General features: G+C 47.3%; 1 protein-coding gene across 1 annotated transcript in view; it reads left to right on the forward strand.

Moving 5' to 3' along the window:
• Positions 1 to 10165: 10165 nt before the first annotated feature.
• NEURL1 (neuralized E3 ubiquitin protein ligase 1) overlaps positions 10166 to 24471 on the forward strand; it is a 77581-nt gene continuing 63275 nt past the window's right edge. The window contains exon 1 of the mRNA XM_047072696.1: positions 10166 to 10250. Within this exon, the coding sequence (XP_046928652.1) occupies positions 10166 to 10250 (85 nt within the window). The remainder of the gene's footprint in view (positions 10251 to 24471) is intronic.

The following is a 24471-nucleotide window of genomic DNA, read 5'->3' on the forward strand; positions in this document are numbered from 1 at the left end:
TTCCTTTTTTCAGAAGAAGAAAGAGAGAAGCCTGGTTCCGTGGTATTATTTTCACCTCTTTTTTCGCATGACTAACAAGCTGTGAACATGGATTTTTCTAACCAAACTGACATGAAGTTGTTTCTAGCTTCTGCTGAGGGGGGCTGGTTTCCTGGCATGGAAATCCTGCCAGGGGGAGCATCCGACACTAGATGACGCTAGACGTTGGGCCAAAGGCAGAGACTTGGGGACAAACACAGGTCGTTTGATCTGAGGGGAGGGGAACCCATCCGGGTGGATTTTCTGAATTCCACTTCTATGCAATAAATACCAAAGCCAGAGTGGCTCCAGGGCCCCTTTCCCCTGTTGCCTGCCTGCACAAGCTCCTGGGATTTCTGAGACTGCCCATCGTGGTTGAGTAGATGTAGAGGTGTTTGTGGGAAGATGGCTGGGCTGGGGGAGTGGCAAATCCCAGCTGTGAGGGTCATCAGGTGCTCAGAGAACCAAGCTAGGAAGCCCCTGTTATTATAGGCCACACACCCTCAAGCTTCAGCCACATGGCGGCAGCTGTTCACTGGGCATGATGGTGCTGTGCTGGTGCTGGGCATACACAGGTGCCCACATCAGGTACCAGATGCCAGGGCGGCATCTCAGTGTGAACTGGAGCACTCTGAAGAGGACCTCCACTTGGCTTGAGTTTGGGGAGATTGTTCCTCGGTCCCGGAAGAGAGACTTTTTTGGTCTTCTTTGGTCTAGCTAACTGCGATGGGGAGGTCTCCTCTGGAGGTCCAGTCGCAAGACGAAAGATAAGAAAGTGGCCTTCATGAAGCGAATACACCCAGAGGGTAGTACGTCAGTGGCTAAAGAGTAGGGCTAATTTCCTCACTGATACATTTTCTTCACAATGAAGCAGGTCATGGAAGCGATAAGGACAGGTATTCCTCCCCACCAAAAAAAAAAAAAAAAAAAAAAAAAAATCCCTTTTTGTTTTGAGAGAGAAAAAGAGCAACCTGTAAATATTTAAACCATTTTGGATTGACTTGAGGGTTACCCACCCACCCACCGGAAATATTTGCCAGTGAGAACGGGGATTCCAATGGAGTTCTAGCGCCACCTAGTGGTGGCTGTTGAGAGATTGAGAGGGGGAGGGAGAAATGGGGACACAGGGCCACTGTTCACTCTGCTGAGAGAAAACTTTCCTCATTGTGCAGAGAGGCCCCCCCCCACCCATGCGTCTTTGGGGGAGGGTGGGAACAAGTTAGTGCCTCCACACCTCCCTTGAGACAGGTGGACAGGACAGAGATGTTACACTGCCAGCCATAGTGGAGAGACGTGTGTTTCCTATTCCTGGTCCAGGGGTGAAGGGCATTTGAAGTGAAGACTATTGGCTTATTGGACACGTGCCTCCTGGCTATTTTTTTGTTTTTGCCATAAAGGAGTTTTAAGGGTTTACATAGTCATATTTATCATACTTTTCCTTTATGATTCTCTGGTCTTTGTAACATTCTTAGAAGGGCTTTCCTGGCAAGAAATCGCCATTTAAAATATCTATGAGAGAAAAGGGATGCTCTGGGGTATTATCACTACTTTGAACATTAAAAACATTTTTTTCTGTTTAGTTATTTTCAATCTATTTCATGTTCATTAGTGGCTGAGCGCTCCCTGGCTAACTTCCAGAGAGCTGAGTCAGAGCGCCTGGGAGACTTCTGGGTCCCTCAGGAGTTTTGAGGCTCAGGAACTCAGTGAGGACACCTTCTCTGCAACAGGTGTTTTTCTGAGGCTGGGCACTTGGGGGAATCCCGTTCTGGGGCAGGCACAATATCGCAGAGATTTGGATTCAGACCACTGGAGGGCTGTACCTCAGTGCTTCATTTATCAGCTCCTAGGCAAGTGTCTTAGTTTCCTTAAGCCTGGGAGTTTTCGTTTATAAAATGGAAATGGTGAAAATAAAATAATAATAATAATAGTCCCTACCTTACAGGAGTGGGACCAGGCTTAAATAATTGATACAGATGAATTGCTTAGACCATGACCTGGTACATATTGACTGAGTACTCCATAAATATCACCTGTCACTATTAGTGAGCCAGTAGTCCTGGGATGGTTCAAGAGGGGTGCTGGACTCCTTTGAAGTCACTACACAAGTTTCCTAGACAGGGATACTTGTGGTCTTCTTCCTGGTGTTGGGTATTTTTCCTTCCTGTGCGTAGCAGGGGCCTCCACTGTCCTTTTATTTAACTTTAATTTTATTTTATTTTAATGTTTATTTATTTGAGAGAGAGAGAGAGAGAACACATGTGCAGGCAGGTGCGTGCGAGCAGGAGAGGGGCAGAGAGAGAGAGGGAAAGAGAGAATTCCAAGGAGGCTCCACGCTGTCAGCACACAGCCCAATGTGGGGCTCAATCTCACGAACTGTGAGATCATGACCTGAGCCAAAATCAAGAGTTGGGTGCTCAACCGACTGAGTCACCCAGGATTCCCTCCACTCTCCTTTTAGATGCAACCTTAGGAGTGCTTGACCTCAGTCCTGGGTTTTATCCATGGGCATGATAGTCTCAATACTTCGGCCTATGAGCTTTCTAAGGGTCTGCTTAAGACTGGGGGGAAAAACATTATTGGCTCCAAATTATGATCAAAAAATTTCAAAATCAAAATTAATAAATATTTACTTACCTGCCTACAAAATTTAATGTTGTGTCAACTTCATTAATCATTAAATGAGTACTCATAAAGATTTCATTATGTTTAAAGACAATTGTAGGTTTTTCTCACTTGGCAAGAAATCCAACACACGCCTGATTGCTTAGAAATAAAACCAATTGTAAATTCAATGAGTTCCTTGAAGTCCAATGATTCCAAAAACCAAATTTACATAAATCCTCTCAAAATGTTTAAGGTAAGAAAATTATGTTTAATGTGGGATGTAGTATATTTTAGTATGTTTGACCTGATACGCTTGAGCTCCAAGGATAAAAGTTTGGGGGTTTATGAAGATCTTACAATTGACCATGGACCTAGGGGCTATCTCCCAGATGGCAAGTCTGTCTGTGGAGCAGAGGAAGGGGCTGGGGCTCCCCCTCGCTGCCCAGCCACCTCCTACCCTGCTTTCCCATAATCTCTTGAGGCAAGGCCTGGGAATATGCATTTTGTCAGCCATGTTCTCTTCTCTCCCTGCCCCTCTGCCTGTATATGATTCTGATGCATGCTAAGTTTGAGAATCATTAGTCTAATGTGTGTGCGCCATAGGAGGAGGGTAAGATGATCCTTTTAAAAAATGGACTTTAGAAGTGCCTGGGTGGCTCAGGTGGTTAAGCGGCAGACTTCGGCTCTGGTCAGGATCTCCCGGTTCACGAGTTCAAGCCCTACGTCAGACTCTGTGCTGACAGTTCAGAGCCTGGAACCTGCTTCAGTTTCTGTGTCTCCCTCTCTCTCTGCCCTTCCCCAGCTCATGCTCTGTCTCTCTCTCAAAAATAAACATTAAAAAAATTTTTTTAAATAAAAAATTGACTTTATTTTTTAGAGCAGTTTTAGGTTCACAGAAAACTTGAATGGAAAATACAAAGATTTCCCATATACACCCACACATGGGTAGCCTCCCTCATCATCAATATCCCCCACCAAGGTGGTACATTTGTTATAATCAATGAACCTGCACTGACATATTGTAACCCAGAGTCTGGTTTATATGAGGGTTCACTGTTGGTGTTGTACATTCTACGGGGTTTAGACAAGTGTTTAATGACATTTATCCACCACTACATTATCATACAGAGTAGTTTCATGGTTTCTTTTGTGCTCTGTTCATCCTTCCCTCCCCCTAACCTTTGGCAACCACTAATCTCTTTACTGTCTTCAGTGTTTTTCCTTTTCCAGAATTCCATATAGTTAGAATCAGACAGTAAGTAGCCTTTTCATATTTTTTTCACTTAGTAATGTGCATTTAAGTTTCCCCCATGTCTTTCACGGCTTGACAGCTCATTCCTTTTTAGCACCAAGTAATATTCTGTTGTCTGGATGTACCACAGTTTTTGTTTATCCACTCACCTGCCCAAGGACATCTTGGTTGTTTCCAAGTTTCGGCATTATGAATAAAGCTGCTATAAACATCTTTGGGCAGGTTTTGGTGTGGACGTACATTTTCCACTCCTTTGGGTAAGTGTCAGGGAGTGTAATTGCTGGATTGGATGGTAAGAGAACATTTAATTTTTTAAGAAATCACTAAATTGTCTTCCAAAGTGTCTGTACCATTTTGTATTCCCACTAGCAATGAATGAGCATTCCTACGGCTCCATATCCTCACCAACATTTGGTGCAGCCAGGGTTCTGGATTTGGGCCATTATAATAAGTGTGTGCAGGTATCTCTTTGTTGTTTCGATTTGCATTTACCTGATGACATACATATGGAGTGTCTTTTCATATGCTTATTTGCTATTTGTATATCTTCTTTGGTGAGGGATTGTTAACATCTTTGGCACTTTTTCTTTTATTTAAAACATTTTTTCAATGTTTATTTTTGAAGGAGAGAGAGAGAGAGGGAGAGAGACAGAGCATGAGCAGGAGAGGGGCAGAGAGAGAGGGAGACAGAATCCGAAGCAGGCTCCAGAATCCGAAGCTCGATGCAGGGCTTGAACTCATGTGCTGTGAGATCATGACCTGAGCCAAAGTCGGCCACTTAACTGACTGAGCCACCCAGGTGCTCCTATTTTGTTTTATTTTTAATGTTTATTTATTTATTTGTTTGTTTGAGAGAGACAGAGACAGAGAGACAGAGAGACAGACAGAGCATGAGCCAGGGAGGGGCAGAGAGAGACACACACACACAGAATCTGAAGCAGACTCCAGGCTCTGAGATATCAGCACAGGGCCTGACGTAGGGCTTGAACTCCTGATCTGCGAGATCATTACACGAGCCAAAGTTGGCCACTTAACCGACTGAGCCAACCAGGTGCCCCTATCTTTGGCTCATTTTGAAAACCAGGTTGTTTGTTGTCTTATTGTTGAGTTTTAAGAGTTTTTCATATATTTTGGGTAACGTTCTTTTATCAGATATGTCTTTCGCAGCGGGCACCTGACTGGCCCAGTCAAAAGAGCATGTGACTCTTAATCTCAGGGTCATGAGTTCAAACCCCACACTGGGTGTAGAGATGACTTAAACAAATAAAACTTAAAAACTCTTGCAAATATTTTCTCCCAGTCTTTGTGGTTTGTCTTTTTATTCTTTTGACGGTGTCTTTTGCAGAACAGAAAAACCTAATTCTAATGAATTCTAGCTTACGAATTCTTTCTTTCATGGCTCATGTATCTAACAAGTCACGACCCAACCCAAGGCCATCTAGATCTTCTCCTATATCATCCTCTAGGAGTTTTATAGTTTTGCATTTTCTGTGTAGGTCTCTGGTCCATTTTGAGTCAATTTTTGTGAAGGGTGCGAAGTCTGTGTCTAGATTCATTTCTTTTTATGCATGTGGATGTCCAGTTGTTCATGTGTCATTTGTTGAAAAGACTACCTTTGCTCCATTATATTGCCCTTGCTCCTTGTCAAAGGTCAGTTGACTATCTCTCCGTGGGTTTATTTCTGGGCTCTCTATTCTGTTGCATTGACCCATCTGTTTATTCTTTCACCAGTCGCACACTGACTTGATGACTGTGGCTTTATATAAATCTTGAAATTGGGTAGCATCAGTCCTTCAACCTTGTTCTTCACTATTGTGTTGGTTATGTCAGGTCTTCTGCCTCTTGACACACACTTTAGAATCAGCTTGTCCATATCCACAAAATAACTTGCTGGGATTTTGATTGGGATGCATTGACTCTATAGATCAAGTCAGGAAAAACTGGTATCTTGACAATGTTGAGACCTACTGTGTGTTCGGCCCTAGCCTTAGCCCTGGGAGGTAGGAAACCGGAATACACAAAAGCACGGGAGAGGCTCCCCCGTGGGGCTGGCAGGGAAACTGCACCTCACACAGTGCCAGGTATACAGGTAGTGCTCAATAAATGGTCACTGGAGCAATGAGAGGCGCTGAATTCCAAAGCACCTGGACCTTATGGTACTCATTCCATGGGGCAGAACAGACTCTCATCCCTCGGAGGGAAGGCGCGGCCTCAGGGAAAACTTTGTGCGAAAGGTACTGCTGACAAGGGAACAGGCCAGGTGGGCTGGTTGGAGCAAGTGTCTTTGGTTGACTAAGTAGCTCTGCTGATAGGTGAATTCACTGATTTATTTATTCACCGATTCACTGAATAAACATTTATTGGGTATCTGTTATGTGTCAGGCAGTCAGGGATCTCCCCCTCTAACATGTCTAGCCACCTCCTGCAGTCCAGGCAGGACAACCCTGTACAGGTTTTCTGATCGCCCGATAACAATGGACTGGGCCTTGGGGGATGACAGGAGGGCCCTCTCCCCCAGCCTAGGGATGGTTGTGGCTTTTTTTTTCTTTTTTTAACACTTATTTATTTTTGAGAGACAGAGCGTGAGTGGGGGGGAGGGGCAGAGAGAAAAGAGGGAGACACAGAATCTGAAGCAGGCTCCAGGCTCTGAGCTGTCAGCACAGAGCCCAAGGCGGGGCTCAAACTCACGAACCGTGAGACCATGACCTGAGCCGAAGTCGGACGCTTAACCGACTGAGCCACCCAGGCGCCCTGACCTTTTCTAATTTTAAGGTTAGTTTCTTGACAGGGAGAGAGGCATCATGTATTGACTTGGGTGGTCTCAAGTTTTGCGGAGCCCAGCTTGGCCTAGATGAACCCCACTCTTGCTTGCCAGGTGGGGACCCTCCCTGTGGCTGGTTGTGCGCTTAGCTTACAGGTTCTCAGGGAAGGAATTTATTATTCTCAGTCAAATATTTTATTATTTATCAGTGTGGAGAGCCACATATGCACACACAAGCACACACAGGCAAACACGTATGTCTAACACCCATCCCCCCCGCGCACCACCTTCAGAGTCTACACTACCGGGGAGGCGGGGTTGCCACGGTGACTGGTTCTGGATCCCCACCTCATGGGTATTAATAGCTTCCATTGAAACCATCAAGACAGTGATTTCATCCAGCCTTGTCTCCCTGGCGGGATCCTTCTTCCTCCTCTCTTCCAGGACGGGGCTAGGAAGGACCCTTGGGGCCACACAGGCTACCTCCCTGCCTCCTGGCAGCTGCCTTGGTGAAGAATGGCCTGGAGGCCTCAGGGATTCTGCCCAATGTCCAGTGGGCAGGAGGCTGCTGGACTTTTTTGATCCTCTGAGCTGCGTCTAAACACAGCCCTTACCAGAAAAGGGTTTCTGAGACACAGGACCCCTCAGAGGGGTCACTCTCAGCTTCTCTGGGTCCCACGGGGGCCCACCCGCTTTCTCTAGGTCCCTGCCTGGCCAGACACTTGCACCCAGTTGGCACTTGACCGTGGTGTCCCTTCCCACAGTACAGAGCTCCCCGGAAAGGGCTAGGGCTACGCTAGGGAGGTGGCTTAGGGTGCAAGATTTCAGAGGCACTCACTCTCAGGCTGGAGCAAGTGCAGGGCTGGCACTGCACGACCCTGACAGCCAGCGCCTCCTTGCATTTTATGCCAGGGATGCCTCGCTTGCCTCATCCTCTCCTGGCTCTGCTGATATTCCATTATCTCCTCAGCCTTCTTGGGTCAGGGGAGATTTCCATCCTGCTCTCAGTCCCCTGCGTTGGTCCCTGATCCCTCTCACCTTCCTGTGGGGCTCCCTGGGATCCCTGCAGAGCCTGTTGCTGCCCCTGGGCTCTGATGGGCACCAGTCTCTGGCCCTCACTTCCTCTTCCCTTTGATCTTCTCTGTCTCTCCCCTGCTTTGCCCACAGCCCCAGGTTCAGACCATGTGGGGTCTTGGCATCCCTGCTGTCCTCTACCTTTGGGGCCTCCATGCCCCACCCCCACCCCCTGGCCCAGGCATCAGCTCCTCCTCCCTGGGGAAGGGAGGGGTGGGACTCTAGGACAGGCCTAGCCTCCCTGCAGCCACCCTCTGCAAATCCTACCAAGAGCCTTGCACTTCACACACACTCCAGAAGAATTAGTCTGGTCTATACGGTGCCTTCAGATTTATTCCGCGGCCAGCAGCGGTTCACAGCGACCTCATTGCAGCAGACTTCAGGGGGTATATGAATATGTGTGAGACTATGTGCACTTGTGTAGAAATGAGCGTGCGGGAGAGTGCAGAGGTGTGTGTGCAAATGTGTGAGTGTGTTGCCATTCAGAGCGCATGGATTTCTGATGCATGAGTCATTGGTTGGGAGTGAGCCTTGGGAAGATATGTCCATAAATAAGACAGCACCCCTGACCTCCATGTCTATTCTGCAGCTGGCTTGGGCACGTGATCCTGGGCATCTCAGAAGCTGGAGGCGGGGGTGGGGGCTGTCTTTCCCTCCAGACCCCAGAGAGCAGCTGTCACGGATATTTCTAGCTCGCCTGGAGTCCCAGACATTTATGGATGTGATGGCTGCAGTGGGGTGGGGGGCAGGGGGCAGGGGAGGGGCATAAAGAGCTTCACTCCAGGGATCTTAGTGGAGTTCTGCTGGCTGGCAGGCCGATTCACCCATTCCACGAGTAGTTTTTGATAGTCTGTCATGTGCCAGGCACTCTCCTAGGGGCTGGGGTATGGTATGGTCAGGAGGTGACACATGAACTGTGCCTGAATAATAAGGAGCCGTCACATGAGACCTGAGGGAAGAACCTTCTGTAAGAGGATGGATGAGATGCCTGTTGCCAGCCTACACCCTCACTGGATTCTGGATCAAAGTTGCTGAAGCCAGGCAGAGAGCTAGAGGTGACCTAGAGGAGCAGGAAGGCAGATTCTCTGTCTGAGGGACCTTGGCTCATCTTCTACGCCAATCGACTGGGGTCAGGTGAACAGACAACTTGCTGAAGCCCCTTCCCCCAGGGAGCCTTCTTTGCTAAGGGCCACAGAGGCTGGCTCCCCCCACCTCTTAGAGCTGACAGAACCACTCAGTTCAGAGTTGGTGGTTTGTCTGATGGTTTGTCCCTGAGATCTGTTTTCCCAGCTTGGCCAGCAACCCCGCCTCCTAGGTTGGCTCTGTATTGGTCCAACGGCCCCCAGTGCGATGTGTGCAGGGGCTTTTTGTTCTGAGCCCTTGCCCGTGCACCTCGGATGTAACTGAGGGCGGAGGGTCAAGTGCAGGGGTTTCTCATCTCACCTCATTTATTCCATCATCCATTCACTCATCAAAAAAACCCAATTTTTTTGGTTTGTTTTCTTGAGCTTTTACTGTGTGCCAGGCCCTGTACCCGGCTCCAGGGAGACTGTAGAGCTAACTCGCCCCGCGCCTGGCCCCCAGGGAGCTCAACCTTCTTGCTGCACTGTTTCTCTGTTTTCAAGACCTGGTTCCACTGCCCGTGCGGGGAATGAGTCCGTCTCCCGGCGCCCCACCCCCGCCCATCCGCCTGCTAGCTCACCCCGACCCGGGCCGGGCCCCGGCGCCGCGGACAACTTGTGGCAGCGGGAACGCGGCGCGCCCCGGGGCCACATCTGGCTGCGCGGGCGCGCGCGTGTCACTAAGACGCTCATTCACCGGCGCAGCTGTCACCATAACAACCGGAGCCAGGGAATCCTGGCGACGGCTGCGGGCGAGGGGCGGGGGCGGCGGTCGCGGGAAGGAGCCGGCGGGGGCGGGAGCGCCCAGCACGCCCCGCGCTCCACAGAGCCCCGCTCCATGCGGACCCGCGGGCGGGAGGGCGCCACGCACGTCGCCGCAGCGGCCGTCCCCGCGGGCGGGGACCGAGCCTGCCACCGAGCCGCCGACCTCCCTCGCCGGGAGCCCTGACTCTATGGCCCCGGGGGAGCGCGCCGGAGCCTCCGCGCCGCCCACCACCAGCCGGAACCCGAGCGCCAGCCGGAGGAAGAGGGGAGCCCCGGGCGCCGCCGGCCCCGGCCCAGGGGCCCGCCCGCGGTCCCCGTCCCCGCCGCGGGGAATGGCGGGCAGGTAGCCGGCTGGCGCGAGGACCCCCGCGGCGGGCAGGACCAGCCGAGGACGCCGCGGCCCCGAGAGAGGGAGGAGAGCGGCGGCCCGCCCGCCCCCGGCCGCAGCCCCAGCAGGGCCCTCCCCCGGCGGCGCGCGCCCGCGCGCGCACACACTCGCACACCGTGCCTCCGCTCCTGCCCAACCTCGCCTGCCCCCCGCGAGTGCCGAACCCCCTGGGGCCGGATGCCATGGGTAACAACTTCTCCAGTATCCCCTCTCTGCCCCGAGGAAACCCGAGCCGGGCGCCGCGGGGCCACCCCCAGACCCTTAAAGGTAAGAGAGGCTCCGCCGGGCCCGGCGCAGCCCGGAGGACTGGGGCGCAGGTGGAAGGGCAGGGAGAGGTGGAGAGGTGTGATTGGGGAGGAAGGGCAGGGGCCACCTGTTGTGTGTGTTTGGAGACGCGAGGTGCGCATCTGGCCCTGGTGGGGGGCCGGGAGTGGGGGGGCTGGGGGTGGTGATGTTGAAAACCCGGAAGGATGGCGTTCTGTGGGGTCTGCGCAGTTTCCCCCACCAGCACTGGGAACGTCACTGGAGTTAACTCAGGCCACGATGCTAGCGTGCTGGAGTGAGGAAGGGCATTTGCCCAGTGGGTAGGGGAGTGTGGCAGGAGGCTCAGACCGGCCAGCTGTGCTTCTCAAGGGAAGCATCACAGTCTCCTTTTTCATCTGCCCAGGGCTGGAGAGGTCACGCTGGAAGCACTAGTTGCATCTTCCATTGCAGGATCTTAAAGATCCAGGACTGACTTATAGCAGCCTGGAAGAAGGGGCCAGAGCTCTGTTGACTTTTTGCATCCACTGACTCAGCTTGGTTTCTGGTTCCTCCAAAGGCCAGATGTCCATTCGGAACCCTAGACAGGAGATGCTTGGGAGCCTTGAAACGGAGGAACATTTACCAGGAAGGTCTTTGCGATCTCAATCCCCAGACCTACCCAGCACCGCCAAGGAAGCCCTGGCCCAGCCCTCGGCCCTGCAGCTTCCACTGCTTTCTCTGACCCTTGCAAGACACAGCTGTGTCCTCCCAAGCCCTCAGACCCCACTGATTCCCTTCCGGAAGCTGCTTTTCTATCACCTTCAGAACCAGCCAGCACTTGTCCTGGGCATTCTGATGGCTAAGAGCTGGGAAGGGAAGCCCTTAGTCTTCTCCAAAGAACAGTCCACTTCCTCAGCCCCTTGGGTGATGAGAAGGATATGATAATACCCCTTGACAAAACATTAGAGTCGAAAAGAACTTTTGCAAACACTCTTTTCGTGTGAGCGAGGAAACTGCTCTGGGTAGTCAGCAAAGCTAATCATACCCATTTCACAGTTGAGGAGAACCAATGCTTGTTTTTGGTTTCTGAAGCCAGCAAGCAGTGGAGCTAGGCTGCACATCTGTATCTCCTGACTAGATTCTGTCCTCTCTTTTGCTGGACAGTTAACCTTCCAGACTAGGGGAGAGGAGGAGGGATGGGACCACCAGTCTGTGTTCTAGCTCCGACCATTTCAGAACTTCCGCTCTCAGTTTGGGAAAATCGGTAGGTTTGTTGTGTCTTTCTGGAAATTAATATGGTGGTACATGTCAAGACCTTTTAAAATAGCATATTCATTGGCCTTGTGATTACTCTTAGAGGAGCTGATCCTAGCAAAATGGAGATCCAGGCAAATACTTATACATTAGGTTAGGATGTTCACAGCAGTTGTGTTTATACTAGGAAAATAACCTAAATGCCCCGTAATCATGGTATGTCCTCTTGGTGGAGTATTATGCAATCTTTAAAATTGTATTTTTGAAGAATATTTGATGATTTGGGAAAATGCTCAGTGCAGCACTATAATGACAGTTGAAAAAGGCAGGACAAAAAAATATGTAGACTGCGAGATCCCAATTTTGTTTAAAAATATATGAATACAAAAAAAAAATATCAATCCTGGAAAGAAAGTTTCCAAAAGGGTAACATTGGTTTTTCTCTGGGCAATGGGATCACATAAGATTTTTTCTTTTTTCTTTCTTTTTATATTTTGCTCTTTTAAAAAATTTCTGCAATAAGCAATATTATTTTTTTATCATCAGGAATAAGCTATAAGTATTAACATGTATAACAACTACTTATGAACATTGAAAACAGATTCTTAATGATGGAGGAAACTGTGGACATCTTGTCATTCAGTGTCCTCCCTCACAAGTGAGAAGAATGGGGGGAAGGGAGAGTGTTTGCCTAGTTACTCAGTGCATCAGTCAAGAGAACATGGCAAAGTCAGGCTGAACCCTTCAAGGGCAGAGTAGCTGAGCTAGTGAGTTGACTTGGGGTTTAATGGCTCACAAACTGCCCCCAAAAGGCTGGCTTGCTCCATCCTTGACCCTAGGGAAGCTCAGAGAAGGCTTCAGTAATTATACGTCTTTTTACCTAAAGTTTGGAATTGTGGGGAGGTGAGGTCTCTGTGACTGGAGTCTTTGGTAAGGGAGGGAATGGGCAGGAGAGGGTCTAGGATCCTCCCACCTCCCTGCCCCCACTCTAACCTTCTCCTCTGCATGACTCCCCACTTATGTGGCCTCCACTTAAGTGGAAACTCCACTTATGCTGCCTCCCTGGTTTGTAGGGATCAGTTCTTCCATGGGACTAAATGGTGGTGAAGTTCTCTCTCTAGCCGTCTCCCTCTCTCTGCCCATCCCCTTTCAGGCTTGATTTACCAGATTCCACTCCCCTGTCCCTACCCACACACCTACTGGAGGTGGCCATGAGAGTTTTGATTCTGCTCCTTCCAAGCCTGAGATGAAAGATTAGGGTGTGCCCATGATGGCCACCTATGGGTGTCCTTTGTCCAGGGTCCACTGATCCTGACTTCTCCTACCCTAATAAAGCCATCTTTACTCTGTTTTTGTGTGTACTCAAAATTCTCTTCAAGCTAAAACAGCATTGGCCTAGTAGTCTTCTCTGATACATCTGTGGTCATCCAGAATTCCATTCCAACTGTATTGGTGTTGACCTCGGTACTGGCTCTGACTTTAAGCCTGTCCGCCTGGACTTGTGCTCGGATTGCTTCGGTACCCACTCTGTGTTCGGCTCTAATTCATTATCAGTGAATTAGATTATCAGTGTCCATACAGAAATTTGCCGGGGGTGGGGAACTCTCCTTTGTTTTGTTTTTTTCTCTCTCTCTCCTTGTATAATTGAAATCTCTATTGATTTCTCCCCATTTTAATTAAAACAGCTGGAAGGGGTCTGACATAATAGGGACCCTGGGACACATTGGAGATCTAAGATTAGTCTGGCTGTCAGGCTGACATGAAATGAGGCTCGTCCTTCACCTGTCAGGTGGTAGACTTTGGTGTTCTCCCTGGAGACACGCTAACTTCACCTCACTGCCAGTGATTCCCACTGGGGTCTGAACAGTGTTGGTCTAGGAGTGTCCAGGGGAGAGATCCAAGGCATACCTCTGGGCTTGGGACCAAGAGACAGTTACGAGGATGCCTGACCGAGAGGTGAGGGCTCCTGCCATCCCGGTACATTCACAAGCTGAAGATCTACTTGAAGAGGCAAGGCTGAGGGAGGGAATGGGGCCAAGTGCTTGGCTGGACCACGGAAATCCCAAATGTGTGTGGGCATAGGTCAGAAATGGGGAACCAGGGAGGAACGTGAGCCAGACATGGAGGGAACGGCAGAAATTGGATAGATGATAAGGAATGCAGCAGGAGTGCTAGGGTGTGGGGAGGAGGGTTGGGGAAGGGACATACAGCAAAGGCTTGGAGGTGGGAGTCAGCAAGTGTGTGTGTATATTCTCAGTTACAGGCACAGGGTCACTGGGGCAGGGGACTCCAGCTTCCTGGAGACAAATACAGAGAATAAAGATCTTCCTCCTTTGCCAGCTCCTTCTGAGTGCCTGCCTGCTTAGTGCTAAGTGCTGACGGGACGGTGACTAGGAAAACCTTCGGGGAGGGCTACCCAGCCCAGTGGTCACCCATAGATGAGGATTGGATGGGCCACTTCCCATCTTCTTTTAAATTGTGGTAGGATTTACATAAAATTCACCATTTTAACAGTTTTGGACCGTGCAATCCAGTGACATTTAGTACATTCACGATGTTGTGCAACCACCACCTCTGTCTAGTTCCAGAACATTTTCATCACCTCAAAAGCAAAGCCTGTACCCAGTAAGCAGTCACTCCCCATTACCTCCTCCCCTGAATCCTTGGCTAAGAATGCTGCCCAGAAACATCGACCTCGGAAGTGGTGGGCCTGGGATTTCTACCCAGAACACCAGAGCTCACGAGGGAGAAAATCGGTCTTGGAGGAAGTTTTGTATATTGGGGCCTTCTTTTCCCTGACCCTCTGGCATGGCATGTGCTCACTTCCAAGATGTGCACATTGAGGGTCTGGTTTTGGTTCTCAATCACAGAGGCCAAGATGGAGGCTGGATAGGCAAGAGCAAGAGGGAGGAGGAGGGGGGAGGAAGGAGGGCAGGAGCTGGGCACTGCCCAGGGGAATGCCAGGGATGCCTCTATCCTGGTGTGCCAGCTGCCCAGGCCTATTTCCTTTTGGTCTGTGACTCTCCCAAGGGCTAGAGGCTTAGGGGCTGCTTCTCGCTGAACTGGTTGCTTTGGCAACCCTGGGCTGGATGCAAGTGGTCTCCTTGGTAACGCCTGAGAAACCTGCCTATGGGGATGGAGGGAAGTGGACGGGCCAGCGGTCAGGCAGGGTGGCACAGGCAGAGCTGGGCCAGGCTGCTGAGATCAGAGGCCTCTGGGGAGGGTCAAGCTTATGGAATAGGCTGGGCTGCCTGTTCCTTCCCCAGCGAGCCAGAGTCCAGAAGCCCAGGAGATCTGGGGGCCTGCCTGGAGACACCAAAGGCACTATGGGCCAGCCCAGGAAGTGGGAGGAGATGGGGGTGAGGGTGAGAAGGGGAGAGAATATAGCTTCTGGATGACAGAGCCAGCTACAGGGTTTATTAAAAGATGCTTGTCAGAGGTCATTACCCGGATCCTGCTGCTTTGGGAAATGAGCAGGTGCTGATGCCTGTGGGGGGGCCGGGCAGAGAGAAAAGAAGGTCTAGGAGAGGAGGAGAAGGGAATAGATGGAATCACTGGCAGGCAGGTGGGAGGCCTTGGCTTTCTCTCTGCTCTGGCTGCCCTGGGGCGGGGGGCAGGGGGCTAGTTAGGTCTGGCTCTGGAACTGAAGTTCTAGGGTGAGAGTTGGGGTTCCAGGGATGCTCTGATGGGAGGGGCTCATTCTGTTGTTTAGCAAATGCATACTAAGCATTGACGACAGGCCAGACACTCTCCTAGGCATGAGGATACAAAATAGATGTGTACAAAATAGATGAGGGCTCGTTGCCATGAAGCTTTCCCTCCAGTGGGGAGGCAGATGGGAAGAAAAATGACACATGAACAAAAATGAATCGGAAGATGATAATAACCACTAACATGCTATGTGCTGGAGCCCATGCTAAAGTCTTTACACCTATTATCTCATTTAATTTTTAAAACAACCTTGTGAAGTAAGTATGATTATTAACCCCATTTATGGATGGATAAACTGAAACTTAAAGAGGTTAAGTAACTTGTCTAAGATCAAATGGCTGATACGAGGTGGAGCCTGGATTCTGGCCAGAGTCTTTCTGATTTTGGAGCTAGTGCTGTCGCTTTCTCTCTCTCTCTAATACAGGCATACTTAGGAAATATTACGGGTTCTGTTCCAGATCTCTGCAATAAAGTGAATATTGCAATAAAGCGAGTCAAATGAGTTTTTTTGTTTCCTAGTGCATATAAAAGTTATGTTTATACTACACTGTAGTCTATTAAATGTGCAGTAGCATGATGTCTAAAAAAACCAGTCTATTCCTTAACTAAAAACGCTTTATTGCTAAAAAGTGCCAACCATTATCTGAGCTTTCAGTGAGTTGTGTTGTTCTTGCTGGTGGATGTTCTTGCCTGGTTGTTGATGACTACGGACCGATCAGGGCGGCGGGTGCTGAAGGCTGGGTGGCTGTGGCAGTTTCTTCAAATAAGACAGTGATGAAGTTTGCTGTATCAATTGACTCTTCCTTTCGCGAACGAATTCTCTGCGGCCTGTGATGCTATTTGATAGCATTTTACCCACAGGAGAAATTTTTTCAAACTTGGAGTCAGTCCTCTCGAACCCTGCTGCTGCTGTGTCAACTAAGTTTATGTAATACTCCAAATCCTTTGTTGTCGTCTCTACGATCTTCACAGCATCTCAAGAAACCACTTTGCTCATCCATAAGAAGCAGCCCCTCATCTGTTAAGGTTTTATCACAAGATTGCGGCAACTCAGTCCCACGTTGACGGTCCACTTCCAGTCTAGTTTTCTTGCTGTTTCCACCACATCTGCAGAGACGTCCTCCACTGAAGTCTTGAAGCCCTCACAGCCATTCACGAGGGTTGGAATCTACTTGTTCCAAACTCCTGTTAATGTTGACATTTTGACCTCTTTCCATGATTGACGAATGTTCTTAATGGCATCTAGCATGGTGAATCCTTTCCAGACGGTGTTCAGTGGACTTTGCCAGAGGAATCACGATCTGTGGCAGCTGTACCCTTATGGAATGTATTTCTTAAATGATAAGACTTGAAAGTTGAAAGGACTCCTTAGATCCACGGGCTGCAGAACGGGCGTTGTGTTAGCAGGCATGAAAACAACATTAATCTCCTTGTACATCTCCATCAGAGCTCTTCAGTGACCAGGTGCATTGTCAATGAGCAGTAATATTTTGAAAGGAATATTTTTTTCTGAGGAGTAGTTCTCAACAGTGGACTTAAAGTATTCGGTAAACCATGTGGTAAACAGATGTGCTGTCATCTAGGCTTTGTTCCATTTATAGTGCACTGGCAGAATAGATTCAGCATAATTCTTAAGGGTCCTAAGATTTTCAGAATGGCAGGTGGACAATGTCTTCTACTTAAAGTCACCAGTTGCATTAGTCCCTAACAGAGTGAGCCTGTCCTTCGAAGCTTTGAAACCAGGCACTGACTTCTCCTCTCTAGCTATGGAAGCCCTAGATGGTATCTTCCAATAGAAGCCTGTTTCATCTACACTGAAAATCTGTTAAGTGTAGCCACCTTCATGAATTATCTTAGCTAGATCTTCTGGATAATTTGCTGCAGCTTCTACATCAGCACTTGCGTCTTCACCTTGCATTTTTATATTGTGGGGACGGCTTCTTTTCTCTAAACCTCATGAACCAACCTCTGCTAGCTTTAATCATTCTCCTGCAGCTTCCTCACCTCTCTCAGCCTTCACAGACTTGCAGAGAGTTCGGGCCTTGCTCGGGATGAGCCTTTGGCTTAAGAAAATGTGGCTGTTTTGATTTTCTGTCTTTTTAAAAAATGTTTATTCTTGAGAGAGAGAGACAGAATGTGAGCAGGGGAAGGGCAGAGAGAGAGGGAGACACAGAATCCAAAGCAGGCTCCAGGCTCTGAGCTGTCAGCACAGAGCCCGACGCGGGGCTCGAACCCACGAACTGCGAGATCGTGACCTGAGCGGAAGCCAGACGCTTAACTGACTGAGCCACCCAGACACCGCTGGGGTGTTTTGATTTTCTATTCAGACCACCAAAACTTTCTGCATCTCAGCAATAAGGCTGTTTTGCTTTCCTATCATTCATGTGTTCACTGGGGTAGCACTTTTAACGTCCTTCAAGACCTTTTCTTTTGCATTCACAGCTTGGCTAACTGTTTGGAGCAAGAGGCCTACCTTTCCCCGATCTCCCTCCTTCCTCACTGAGCGTAATCACTTCTAGTTTTTCATTTAAAGTGAGAGATGCGAGACCCCTCCTTGCCCGATGCAGGATTACCACAGATCTCCAATTTGTTAAAAAAAAAAACAAAAAAAACAAAAAAAAAAACAAAAACAAAAACACAATTCATTGTCTGCAAAGTACGGTGAAGTGAAGCACCATAAAATGAGGTTTGCCTGTAACCGTTTTATTTAGAACAACTTTAGATCTACAGAATTATTGCAAAGTGATGGAGTTTCCAGATACCCCCTGGCTGGTGTACCCCACAGTTAACATCTTAACCTTAGTATGGAAAATTCATGACCAGTAATGAGCCAATATTGATACATTATTATTAACTAATGCCTTTACTTTATTCAGATTTCTTTAAGTTTTCCCAGTGTTCTATTTCTGTACCCGGATCCCGTCCAGGATGTCACATTGTATTTTTAGGTACCATGTTATATATTTAGTGGTCATGTTTTCTTCGGCTCCTCTCAGTTTTGACGGTTTCCCATGCTTTCCTTGTTTTTGATGACCTTGACAGTTTTGAGGATTACTGGTTAAGTTTCTTGTAGACTGTCCCACTCTTGGGATTTGTCTGATGTTCTCGCGATTAGATTGCTGTATAGGTTTTGGAGAGATACACCGTAGAGGTGAGGTGCCGTTTCCATCACGTATCAAGGGTGCGTGCAAGCCACATGACCTATCACTGGTGATGTTGACCTTGATCACTCAGCTGAGATAGTGCTTGTCTGGTTTCTTCACTGTAAAGTTAAAGTTATACTTTCCTCCCCTTTCCATATTGCACTCTTTGGAAGCTACTCTCCATGCGCAGCCCTCACTTAAGGAGTGGGAGTTATGCTCCCCTTCCTTGAGGCCAGAGCATTACTTTAACTACTCTGTCAACTATTTCTTTAGTTACCTGGTCAGTTAGATCAGATACTTTTGGATAAGGGCTGTAAAAGAGAGAAGACTGGGGAGCTATTCTCAGGGAACTTGACCTGGTCCTGCAGGTCTGGGAAGGTTTCTCTAGGGAAGTGGCCAGAAGATGAGTAGGGCTTGGCTTTATGTTCCTAGAAGGGTACTACTGGAATGTTGGGTGTGGAACTACTCATTTAACATCCCTGACCCCTGCCTGTTCAATGCTACTGGCCACCTTCAAGGTCATTGTGACTTAAGAAAAAAAAAAAACTCTCCCATGTTTTTCTTTTCTTTTAATTACAGTGTAGTTAATATGCATGCAGTGTTATATTAGTTTCAGGTGTACAATATAGTGATTCAACAATTCTATAATTACTCAGCGCTCATCAAGATAAGCGTACTCTTAATCCCCTTCACCTATTCTACCCACTCCTCCACCCGTCTCCCCTCTGGTAACCATCTGCTCTCTAATGTTAAGATCTCCCGTATTTTTAAAAGCACCCCAAAGCCTATTACTGCCCCTGATTGAGAGCATTGAGCTGGGTGTGGAGAGCAGCAGTGAAGGGTGTTCCTGGCAGGGGGCCTAGGACAGAGGCCTAGGCCTGTGCTTGAGGACAGCGTTTAGAGTTGGTTCCTGCTAAGTATGGAGGAGGGGATGATCCCAGGCCGATGTCATCCCAACCCTCTGGGCCAAGGAACTTTCTCAGCAGAAAATCGTTAAGAGATCACTGCCTTGCCTCTCTTCCGTGGTCACAAAGGCGGTCTGTGCAGGGCTGGGGCAGGAGGAGGAGGGTTTTTCCTGGGATGAAGGAAGAGGGAGAGGAAAGTATGACTGCTGGCTTATTTGTGTGGCCTTCTTTGCCTCTGTTGCCCCAGAACACCATTCCTGCTGCTCCAAAGGTCGGGGAGGGGACAACAAAAAGGGAGAACATTGCCAGGAGGAGGTACTGTCTTGAGATAAGGGTGGTGGCCCTTCCACATGCTCCTGGCTTTCACCTTCATCTTCCCCCCACCCTCCGCCCCCACCACCCATGGCTTGCCCTGGCCTCTCCCCCACATCTGCGGAAAGGCTGATCTTCTCCAGAGGACGGGCCAGTGTAGAGAGTGTGTGCGTCCCAGTGGAGGTATCCATCCATGCGCGTCTGAGAACAGGGGAGGAAGCGCTTTGCCTTGATCAGAGTAAGTAAAACTTCAGGGGTGCTCCAGCTCCTCGATTTCATGTGTTGGTGCCCTCTTGGCAATGGACATGGTGCTGGGTATGGAGACTGAGAGGTGAATACTGGCATCGTGTCTGTCCTTGAGGTGCCCATGGTCCACCTTTATTTAATTCAGACATCAGTCCGTATTGACAGGAGGAGCCCTTTTCTCCTCCATGTCTGCTTTCTGTTCCTTTTCTTTCCCTGCTCTTCCCAGCAAATGCTCCTTTGAACACATTTTCCCTGAGGAGAGAGGACTGGCAGGTGGTCAGGTGTGTATGTGGGGCTGGTGGAAGGACAAGTGCCCCCTGACTTTGAACATCAGAACCCAAATATACTGTAGAGATTGTTTTGTCCTACCTCCTTTGTCAGCCCGGGTCTGGGGTTCTCAGTCCCAGAGAGGGGACGTGACTTGCCCAAGGTCCTACAGCAGGATTGGACCAGGTGGTACTGTGGTCTCAAGCCTCTGACCTTGCAGGGTGCTGATGGTCTCCAGAGTTGACAGAATTAAACTCCAGAGGGACAGCTGAGGGGGATGGATGCTTGACCCAGCTATGCTATGTGCTGTCCGTAGGGAGATTGTTGAAGGGCTTTAAATGGAAGAGTGACAGAGTCACTTAGACATCTTAGAAAATTCTAAGCAAGGGGCAAGCGAGGGGCAGGGCAGGAGACTGCTGCAGACCTCCAGGGGAGGAGACAGGTGTGGCTTCTGCCAGAGTGGGGCAGTGACCAGTGAGGCAAATAGATTGACGTCAGCTTGAAGATTTAGAGGTGGAGAGGGAGATACAGAAGAGCTGCTTGTGTGGACATCTCTCTGGGATTTCTGACTTCTGGGGGTGTGGGCCTGGCTTGGAAGAGCTTGAATACACAGGGAGGCTGGCCTCTTGGGAGTTCAGGGGTGGGTGTTCCCTTGAGTGCTGTGTCCCACCCCATCCCTGAGGTCTTAGAGCCAGGAGAAGAAACAGGTGAGGGGGCATGGCTGGCCCTGGGCTCTTAACTCCATCTCTACCACCTGGGACATCATCAATAATTAATACACCCTCTGCCTGTCACAGGTGGCTCCCGGGTGGGCAGAGGCAGGGCCCTGGCACCTGTGGTGTGATATGCATCTGGCTTCTGCTGGCCCCGGGCCGGGGCCCTTCAGTCCTGATCTAGCCAGGCTTTCTCAGGTGGCTCTTTGCTCCCAGCATACACACACAAACCATGAAAGGTGGCCATAAATCAGCTGGGACAGGCCAAGGCTTCTCTGGTTTTCCCAGAGTTGAGATCAAAGCCCCAGACCCTCACCCTGGGGCTCAATACTTATTAAATTATTAAACTGTCAAGGGAGGGGAAAGCAGGAGGGACTGGATGGATGGCCATACAGTAAAACAATGCGGAAGAATATGGGCCGAGAAATAAAATAGCAGGTAGTGCAGATATCTCTTCAAGATAGAGATTTCATTTCCTTTGGATACGTTCCCAGAAGTGAGAATCATAGGCAGTTCTATTTTTAATTGTTTGAGGAACCTCCATATTGTTTTCCAAAACTGCTGTACCAATGTGCATTCTCACCAACAGTGTACAAAAGTTCCCTTTTCTTTACATCCTCATCAATATTTGTTATCGTTTTGATAAGAAACATCCTGATAAGTGTGAGGTGATCTCTCATTGTGGTTTTGATTTGTATTTCCTTGATGACTAATGATGTTGAACACCTTTCATGTACCTGTTGGCCATTTGTGTGTCTTTGGAAAAATGACTCTTCATTAAAAGAAAAAAAAATTTTAATGTTTACTTATTTTTGAGAGAGACAAAGACAGAATTTGAGTGGGGAAGGGGCAGAGAGAGAGGGAGACACAGAATCCGAAGCAGGCTCTAGGCTCTGAGCTGTCAGCACAGAGCCCGACATGGGGCTCGAACTCATGAGCCGTGAGATCATGACCTGAGCCGAAGTCAGATGCTCAACCAACTGAGCCACCCAGATACCCCGAATCTTCATTTTTAAATTGAGTTACTATTATTATTTTCTTGCTATTGAGTTGTAAGAGTTCCTTATATATTTTGGATGTTAACCCCTTATCAGATAGATGGTTTGCAAATATTTCCTCCCATTCTTTAGGTTGCCTTTTTATTTTGTTGTTTCCTTTGCTGTGCAGAAACTTTTTTTGATTAATGTAGTTCCACTTTTTTATTTTTTCTTTTGTTGCCTGTGCTTTTGGGATCATATCCAAAAAAATCAAGTCAAGACCAGTCAATTGTCAATACCAATGTCAAGCTTTTTCCTGTTTTGTTCCAGGGGTTTTATAGTTTCAGGTCTTATATTTAAGTCTTTAATCCATTTTGAGTTGATTTTTTAATATGGTGTGAGATAAAGTTCCAGTTTAATTCTTTTGTTTGTGGATAGCCAGTTTTCCCAACACCATTTATCTTTTCCCCATTGTGTATTCTTGGCATTTTTGTTGAAAATTAGTTGACCATATGTGCATAGGTTTATTTCTGCAATATTTTATTCTGTTGAGCTGTGTTGGCATATGTCTTTATGCCAATACCATACTGTTTTGATTACTATAGCTTTGTAATATAGTTTGGAATCAGGAAGTGTGATGCCTCCAGCTTTGTTCTTCTCCCTCACGATTTAGCTATTCAGGGTCTTTTGTGGTTCTATACAAATTCCGAGATTATGTTTTCCATTTTTATGAAAAATGCCATTGGAATTATGATAGGGATTACATTGAATCTGTAGATTGCTTTGAGTAGCATGGACATTTTAACAATATTAATTGTTTCAGTTAATGAATATGGGATATCTTTGCACTTATTTGTATCTTCTTCAATTTCTTTCATCAATGTTTTATAGTTTGCAATATGGAGATCTTTCATCTCCTTGGTTAAATTTATCCCTAAGTATTTTATTCTTGTTGATATTTTGTAAATAGGTTTGTTTCCTTACTTTTTGGGTACTTTATTGTTAGTGTATAGAAACACAACTGACTTTTGTATGTTGATTCCGTATCCTGCAACTTTACTGAATTTACTTATCAATCCGACAGTTTTTTGGTGGAGTCTTTAGATTTTTCAATGTATAAGATCTTGTCATCTGCAAATAGAGATAATTTTACTTCTTCCTTTCTGATTTGGATCCCTTTTATTTGTTTTTTCTTGCTTAAGTGCCCTGGCTGGGACTTCTGGCACTGTTTTTGACTACAAGTGGCAAGAGTGGGCACCCTTGTCTTGTTTCTGATCTTAGAGGAAAAGCTTTCAGCTTTTTACCATTGAGTATGATGTTAGCTGTGAACCTGTCATATGTGGCCTTTATTTTGTTGAGGTACATTCCATTTATACTTAATTTGTTGAGTGTTTATCATGGAAAGATGCTGATGTTGTCAAATGCTTTTTATCCATCTATTGAGATGATCATATGATTTTTTAAATCATTTATTTTATTAATATGGTATATCATGTTTATTGATTTGCATATATTGTACTATTCTCACATCCCAGGGATAAACCCACTTGATCATGGTGTAAGATCCTTTTTACTGTGCTGTTGAGTTTGGTTTGCTAATATTTTGTTAAAGATTTTTACATCCATGTTCATCAGGATATTGGTCTGTGCTTTCTTTTCTTGTAGCATTTTTGTCTGGCCTTGGTATTAGGGTAATGCTGGCCTCATAATATGGGTTTGGAACAGTTCCTTCCTCCTCATTTTTTTGGAGAGAGCTTGAGAAGGATTGGTATTAATTCTTTTGTAAATGTTTGGTAGAATTCACCAGCGAAGCCATCTGGTCTTGGACTTCTTTGGAGATTTAAGAATGCTTTACCCAGCAAAGCTATCTTTCAAAATCGAATGAGAGATACAGACATTCCAAGACAAAAAAAGCTGATGTAGTTCACAACCACTAAACCTGCCTTACAAGAAATGCTAAAGGAGTTCTTCAAGCTGAAAAGAAAAGACACTAACTAGTAACGTAAAAGCATATCAAAATATAAAACTCCCTGGTAAATGTAAATATGTGGTCAGATTCAGGATACTTGAATATTCTGATTATGGTATATAAATCACTTACAACTCTAATATAAAGGTTAAAAGACAAAAAGAATTTCAAAAAGCTATAATTACAGTAGTCTGCTAGTGGATATATAATATGAAAATATGTAAACTGTGATGTCAAAAACATAAAGGGGGGGGGAGTAAAAGTGTGGAGCCTTTGTATGTGAACAAAGTTGAGTAGCTATCAGCTTCAAACAGACTATGATAAGATGTTTTATGTAAACCTCATGGTAACTACAAAGCAAAAACCAATAGTAGATACACAAAAGATAAAGAGAAAGGGATGAAAACATACCACTATAGAAAATTGTCAAATCAGAAAGGAAGGCAGTAAAAGAGGAAGAAAGGAGCAAAGGATCTATGAAATACCCAGAAAACAATGAACAAAATGGCAATAGTAAGTCCTTGTCTATCAATAATTACTTTAAATATAAATAGTCTAAATTCTCCAATCAGAAGACAAAGAGTGGCTGAATAGTTAGAAAAACAAGACTCAATGAACTACCCAAGTATAAGAGACTCATTGTAGCTTCAAGGATACACTTAAGCAGAAAGTTAAGAGATGGAAAAAGATATTCCAGGCAAATGGAAATGAAAGAGAGCAGGGATAGTATCAGACAAAATAGACTTTA

This window comes from Lynx rufus, unplaced genomic scaffold (genome assembly GCF_022079265.1).
Source record: "Lynx rufus isolate CCGP_SWC_20201006 ecotype Redwood Valley unplaced genomic scaffold, mLynRuf1.p SCAF_11, whole genome shotgun sequence".
In the NCBI taxonomy this organism is placed as follows: Eukaryota; Metazoa; Chordata; class Mammalia; order Carnivora; family Felidae; genus Lynx; species Lynx rufus.